Source organism: Phalaenopsis equestris, unplaced genomic scaffold (assembly GCF_001263595.1).
Source record: "Phalaenopsis equestris unplaced genomic scaffold, ASM126359v1 Scaffold000002, whole genome shotgun sequence".
NCBI classification, from domain to species: Eukaryota; Viridiplantae; Streptophyta; class Magnoliopsida; order Asparagales; family Orchidaceae; genus Phalaenopsis; species Phalaenopsis equestris.
Genome location: NW_018164444.1, coordinates 59,462,300 through 59,469,433, shown reverse-complemented (window position 1 = coordinate 59,469,433; position 7,134 = coordinate 59,462,300). Strand labels below are relative to the sequence as shown.

The 7,134-nt window shown below is 39.3% G+C and overlaps 1 protein-coding gene across 1 annotated transcript; it reads right to left on the bottom strand.

Annotated features, from left to right (window-relative positions):
- Positions 1-3,994: 3,994 nt before the first annotated feature.
- Positions 3,995-5,364, bottom strand: LOC110027218 (glucan endo-1,3-beta-glucosidase-like). Its single transcript, XM_020728557.1, has 2 exons — positions 5,246-5,364; positions 3,995-5,096 (listed from the first exon to the last, which is right to left on the bottom strand). Exons 1-2 carry the CDS (start codon positions 5,310-5,312, stop codon positions 4,159-4,161), a joined length of 1,005 nt encoding a protein of 334 aa, XP_020584216.1. The 5' UTR covers positions 5,313-5,364; the 3' UTR covers positions 3,995-4,158.
- Positions 5,365-7,134: the final 1,770 nt, after the last annotated feature.

The following is a 7,134-nucleotide window of genomic DNA, read 5'->3' as shown; positions in this document are numbered from 1 at the left end:
TTAGTGATAGATAAGCAAATTGAACTTCATTGTTGTCATTAAAGTATTACTTTTCTAAAATCTTAGTTCGCAGTTCTAAACCACTCCCTGTGGGATCGATATCTAGGACTCCATTAGAGCCCTATATTACTTGAGAGATATGTATACTTGTATTGATAAGTGTGACTTTACAATTATTGAATATTTATTACGTCCATATTTATCTTGTATTTTTAAGCATATATAAAGTCGCGGTCAAAGGTACGTCTGTTTTATAACACCTGAATGATTTCAATATTATCACAAAATATATTATCACAAATCAATTATCATCTGTGGAAATTGAATTTGATGATGAGATACGTGCACTGATCTTATTGGCTTCATTGTCAAATAGCTGAGAAGCTATGAGGATGATTGTTAGTAATTATGCAGGTAAATCAAACTTGAAATATGAAGATATTCGTGATTTAATTTTGGCTTAGGAGATGTGCAGGAAAGATTCTAGCGAGATCTCAGGTTTGAGTTCGACACTAAATGTTGATTCTAGAGGGAGATCTCATGACAGGAACTCAAATAGGGGAAGATCAAAATCAAATAACAAAACAAGGAGCAAGTCAAGTAAACAAGTAACTTGTTGGAATTGTGGCAATACTGACCACATAAAGAGGAACTGCAGTAATAAGAAGGAGAATGACAATGCAAATGTGGTAACTGAAGAATAACAGGATGCACTACTATTAGCAGTTCATAGTTCTGCTGATTACTGGCTTGTTTCCATACAACTTTTCATCAGGAATTGATGTGAAATTATGTTGTTGGTGAGTTTGGGAAAGTATATATGGCATATGGAAAAGCTCTGAACGTGATAGGAATGGGAGATATTGACATTGCACTTCCAAACAGGAACAAGTGGACTCTACAAAAGGTCAAGTGGACTCTTGAGAAACTGAAGTTGTGTGCGGCTTCAATTGGTCTTCTAGTGTGAATACATGGGTCTTGAGTTTCAGAGGTGGAGGATAACACGTTTGAGGAAAAGCGTTACGCCGCCAGTTGAGGATATCAGTTTGAGGAAAAAGACGTTGTTGTTTGTGTACCGGTCTCCAAGTGGGAGATTTGTTGAGGTGGAGCCCGATTCAGAAAAACAAAAAAAAAATCACTAAATAACATCTCCCACATTCCCGCAAGCTTCGCCCGCTTCCGTTCCTTCAGTTCGCGAAAAAGAGAAGACTCGCCTTCTTCAGTTCACGAAATAAGAAAGTCAAGCTCCATGTCTCTATCTCTCGCTCGCAAAACAGAAAACCGCTTACCTTGCTCGTGTGACTGTGCTGGATGCCTACTGGTTCGATCGCGAGGGAGGAATCGTCACTCCCTTGATATTCCTCTTCGACAGGTGTTTTTGCAAGGTGTTGTTTTTTGTGTGTTTGGCAGAAGAAAGAAAAAGATAGTGGAAGAAGAATGTTGCTCTTCTTGATTTCTTCTTGTTGGTTTGCGGCAGAAGAGAAATAGATTTTTTTTCTCTTGTACGTATTTCTTCCTCTTCGGTGTTCTTGCTCTTGGGTGAATCTCGGTGTAGAGAGAGATAAAGCAAGTGGGAGACCCTGTAATTGTCGACGTGATCAAACTAGTGTAAATTCCTCAATTAATAAAATCTTCTGCAACTCCGTAGATGTAGGTAATTTGTCAAATCACAAATCTGCTTGTTCTTTTTTTTGTGTGAATTTTTTTTGTTCTATTTTTCACTTCGTCGTTCATCGTACTATTTCAATATACCACAACATTTCTAACAGTAAAGCAACACGCAGCCTAGTTCAATCACTCAAAATCATGCATTGATTATAGTAACACATTTTAACAAGAGAAATAAGAAGCTCACCGTCGCAATAAAATTGACAGATTATTAACAATAAAACATATTATTTCTGCTCTCTTCTTTAACATACACGCAGCCCAGATGTGAGCTGCCGCATGTTGAAAACTGTGTCTGAAACTGTTGCATAAATACTCTTATTTCAGATCTTACAGACTACAACTTCTCTTCAGGCCTGTTGGCGACTAGGTCAAAGCAGCTACCTCCACTGCTCTCACCTATGAAGTTGATAGTGCGTGGAAAGTATCAAGATGGAGTCACTTTTAATCATGTACTCGTGTTCATACTTGTTAGTTTTGGCTCATATAGCTGATAAGGAATAGATATTGGAGTGAAGGACAGCAGAAGCATCTGTTCAAATCAGAGAGTTTTGTTAAGTGAGTTGGGGTGCGGGGGCAACGTCCGGTACAAGGGTATTTTTGTAAGTTCCTTAAGAGTTGTATTCATATATAATATTTGTAACTCTATGGGAATCATAATTTTACATCTGAAATAGAAACCACCATTTTGCTCCAGAGAACGTAGGCACATTGCCGAACCTCGTAAAATCTCTTGTGTTCTTTAATTTTCTTACGATTTTTTGTTTCTTTCACTTCAATACTCTTCCTGCACGTTTAGGACTCATGATCACTTGCATGAACACCTTCTCTATTGCCTCTCCAATGCCATCCTCCGGTTTCAAACCTTCTTCTACGAGAAAGCTACAGGATTGCACCTAAAATATATGATAAACAGTCCATTTTAATGTACATATTAGATTTATCAATATAAATATGCAAAATTTATAATACTCCGCTAAGCCTTACATCCTCTGAAAACCACAATCCATTCTTCCGCATTCTAATAACTTGCCATAGCCGCAACCTATCTTGAAGAACATAAATGAAAGGGAGGTAAGTCATACCATCTCTTCTTGCATTCTAACAGACCAAACTCGACCCATCTTATGAGAATAATTTTGCTTCTTTGCATTCCCAATAATTTTTGTTGCTCAGTCCTTCAATGAAAAAAAATTATCAATTTTGGATCCACAACATTCACCATCAAGATAGAAGCCAAGCATAATTACCCAGTATTCCATTCCATTCATATTTCCCCTTGATTCAGCTTCTTTGAGTTGACTCTTAACTAATAAATGTTAAACTTTAATTTGAGCAATTACTAAACTCGGATTGTTCATACTATTAGCCCAACTCTTAGCTTTCATGGCAAGGAAAAAATCAGCTGGGCAGAATTCCAAATAGCCTTTGTTAAGCAATTGGTTGCGTGATGATATAGAGCTCCCAGATTTGCTTTTTGCCCCTTAAAACTTCTTAGGTTTACTTATTGCAAATCAATATTGGGACAAACGAGGATGACTTCTAATCATCTTATGAAGTAATCCACTGTGATTTGCGATTAATTAATCAGAAGAACAATAATTAAGCTAAAAATTTTAATATAAGATAAATTTTTCAGTTTTAAATTTCTTCAATTTGATTCGAGTAAAGTATACGGTCTATCAATTAAAATTAATATTTCACTATATTTTTCCGAGATTAATAGTACGTATCAGTTATATTCATATATTAAATTTGCTCCAATTATTATTATTATTATATATATATATATATATATATATATATATATTTATATATATATATATGTTCCATACAAAAGCATCCACGTTAATTGTCCTCCTCCTCAGACTTACATGAAGTCAAGCGTTAGTTCTTCCACAAGTGTAATCGCCCTAATTGCCCTTGAGCACACCTTCGTTGAAAGGATTAGAAATGTAAGCCAAATATTAGAATTTTTTTAATAAAATGTGACAAATCCTAACCATTAATCTCATCCTTAGAAGATTGAATTAATTTAATCCTTCAAAATCAAAATAATTCTACAAAAATCATAAAGCCCCAAACTGAAATGAATAGAAACCCAAAACCATTCATCTAGTTAGCTTATGAGCATATGATTAAAGAAATGCTTAATATAATGTTAATGAAACTCAATATGTTAGTTAGTATGTCATTAATTGTAAGTTGTGATTGACACAATAACAATCCTTATTCATAAACTAGTACTTTTTAATCAGTTTGTTTTTAGTTGTTTAATCCTCGCATAACTTTCTTTTCTTTCTGCCATAGATATAATCAACCCCATTAGCTATTATGATGAGAAAATATTTCTCAAAACCTTAAAAATCACATAAGAAACCAGACCAAATAAATTAAAACACCAAGCTTTTATTACCCAATACATATACCACGTGACAACGTGTGTTGCTCCACGTCGCTTTATTTCGAGCTGCATGCAAGCTTTTATGCCTAAAACGAAATGGAGTATTTAAGCTGCTTATCGGGAGTGAACAACCCAAAGTGATTCTCTATACCCTGTGGCTGCTTCTCATTCTCATCAAACATGGCGAATATATATGCCTCAATACTCCCCGGCCTCTTCGGCGTCCCCTGCCCCACATGCTTAATTAAATTAGAAACATAGGTCTGCGCATTATCTGCGGTCGCCGCCGTCCCGCCGTCGGACGGCCACCCGCTCTCCGACACCACGACCGCTACCCCAGAACCTCCCGTCTTCTCCAACGCCGAGTAAACCGCATCAACAAGCGCATCGAACAGATTCTGGTAACTCAGCCCACCGTCCTGCACCACCGTCCCCTGCGAGGTGAACAGCGCGTATTCGAGGGAGATGTCGGCGGTGTCGCCGGCATAGCTGAAGTAAGGGTAGACGTTTACGAGCAGGGGAGCGCCATTGCTGGCGAGAAAGTTAATGATTGGTTGCAGAGTGGTGAGGGCGTCGGAGGAGAAAGCGCCGGCGGAAGGAGGGTAGGAGGTGGAGAGAACGCCGGTGGAGACGGAAGTGGAGACCTTGATTTGAAGGCCGGCGGATTGTAAGGCGTTTTGAAGGTTTTGGATGGCAGGAAGGATAGATTGGGCTTGAGAGCTTGGGATGAGCTCGTTGCCGACGGAGATGTAGCGGAAGGAGACGGAGGAGGAGAAGGGCTGGATGTTGGTTTGTACCCAAGAGGCGGCGGAGGAGGAGGAGGAGGCAAGGGAGGGGATGTCGGAGTTGGGGACGTCGAGGATGACGGGAATGTTGGAGTTTTGGAGGGCTTGGAGGGCGTCTTGGTCGGGGCTGTACAGCCGAATCCCTCCAATATTGTTGGATTTGTAGAGAGCAATGACGTCACTTGGTGAAGGGAGATTGTTCCCATCCCTGCCATAGCAGACCCCTATTGATTCCACTCCTGATTGAAAAAAAAAAAAAAAGGTAATTTTTTAATTTTAAAAAATAGCTTCGATACATAACATAATAACATAATACAATTACGAAAATACCAAATGATGATTAAATATAAATACGAAAAGGAGAGAAATTGGAGACTGAAACTCGAACCTGCAATGAGGAAGCTAAGGAGCGAGCTAACGGCGATAATGGAGACGAAGAAACTGTGCTTTTTCATGGCTTTCTCTTAAAAATTTTCAGAAATAGCTTCGATATATATAAATATATAATTTTTTTTCTCTTGGATAAGAGAATAGAAACATACTGCAGCGTTATATAGGGTGGCCTCGAGGACTAATTTTTTTTTTTTTTCTGGGTCAAATTTTCACGGAGAAAAAATAGACTAAGTCCTGCTTGTGGCATTTATGAGATTAGGGTTTCTTGTGAGACTTTTCCACCTTAAGATTGCTTCACTGAAGTTTCGTGAAACTATTTACTATGTTTATATATATATAAACTGATTAAGGGCATTTACTTATATACCACTATTGTATTTATTGAATGTATGATAAGTTTTCAAGTACCTATTAATTTAGTGTTGTTATTGTTATGGTATGACTCATATACCATATCGGGACAGACGCTAGGGATCAGAGCGGAAGAATCTGTCCAAATTGGGAAGTTACGTGGGTTGGAATGCGGGCGCAAAGCCCCGCGGTATGGTATAGGGGTAATGTTGTAATTACATATTGTGCTTAGGATTTACTCGTGGGGTTATAAATAGGTCTGTTAGTAATCCCATGAGGTATCCCTCTATTCTGTAACCTCTTTTATGAATATTGAAAGGAACTCGCCGCTCTGCTCCCGAGGACGTAGGCATCTTTGCCGAACCTCGTTAAATCTCTGTGTTCTTCTGGATTTATGTCGTTTTAGTTTTTCTTCGCCCTAATTTTCTCAACAAGTGGTATCAGAGCGCAGGTTCGAGGGCAGAGAAGAAAATTGTGAAGGCGCAGGAAGTAAGAATAACGATTTGGGGATGTTGGAAGGAGAAGTTTCGGGATCTGCGTGGCTTCGGTTCGGAATCGAGGTATTCGGCCGACGACGCAGATTTGAAGGCAGATTTGAAGGAGTTCGGCGAGGGAGGCGTCGGGAAGGATCGCGAAGAAGTTGCTGTTTCGGCAACGGAAAGAGAATCGCGGAAGAGGCGAATCGCGGGAGGGAGAAGCAGAATCACGATAAGCACAAATCGTTGTTCTTTCCGCAATTCTTCCGCGAGGCATTCAGGCGACGTGTGCGAGGCTTCTGCGGATCGACAGGGCAGGAGTTCGCGAAACACGGGATCGCGAGGAGTTTGCGAAACAGTGGATCGCGATACAGGAGCTAGCGAACAGTTGGATCGTGATACAACATCGATCTCCTGCGCGAGGAGGTGATTCCGGGAAGAAAAGGAAGGAGCGCTGTCCGGGAAGAAAAGGAAAGGAGCGTTCCATCGGTGGCCGAGAATAAAGGAATAAAATAGCTTCTATTGTTGTTGGTGCTGCGGATTCCCTTCCAATTTTGGCTCCGGTAAAGGCTGCTGTGCAAAGGAGCAATTTTGAAAGGAATTTGGAATTTCTTCAGCTGAAGGCTGCAGTAGAGGATTGGAAAGGGAAGTTAAAATTATGTTTATTAAAAGCATTTAATTAAGGAAAAATTAATTAAAGAAATTTAATTAAGTAAAATTCATTAATTAGGGGAAAAAGATTTTCTTCTTTTCAAAAAAAAAATTTACAAGGATTTTTGCAGAGTAATTTTTTGCAGAAAGGTTCGTTGCAGGAATAATTTTCATATGGCATTTTCTGGTGCAAAATTCGAGGTGGTGAAGTTCGACGGAACTGGTAACTTCGAATTATGGCAAACCAGGGTGAAACATCTGTTGGCACAACAGGGAATCTTGAAGGCTTGAAGGCTTTGCGGGCAGCAAATCCAGATGCCATTGAGGATGAAGATTGGGAAGAATTGTAACAGCGAGCGGCATTGACGATACGACTATGCTTAGCAAATGAGGTTATGTATCAACT

What these genes read in the sequence shown, in the direction of transcription:
- LOC110027218 (XM_020728557.1), bottom strand. Translation starts at nt 5,312, where the DNA reads ATGAAAAAGCACAGTTTCTTCGTCTCCATTATCGCCGTTAGCTCGCTC. An exon ending in CCTTAGCTTCCTCATTGCAG is followed by an intron (nt 5,097 to 5,245) that starts GTTCGAGTTTCA and finishes TTTTTCAATCAG; the next exon opens with GAGTGGAATCAATAGGGGTC.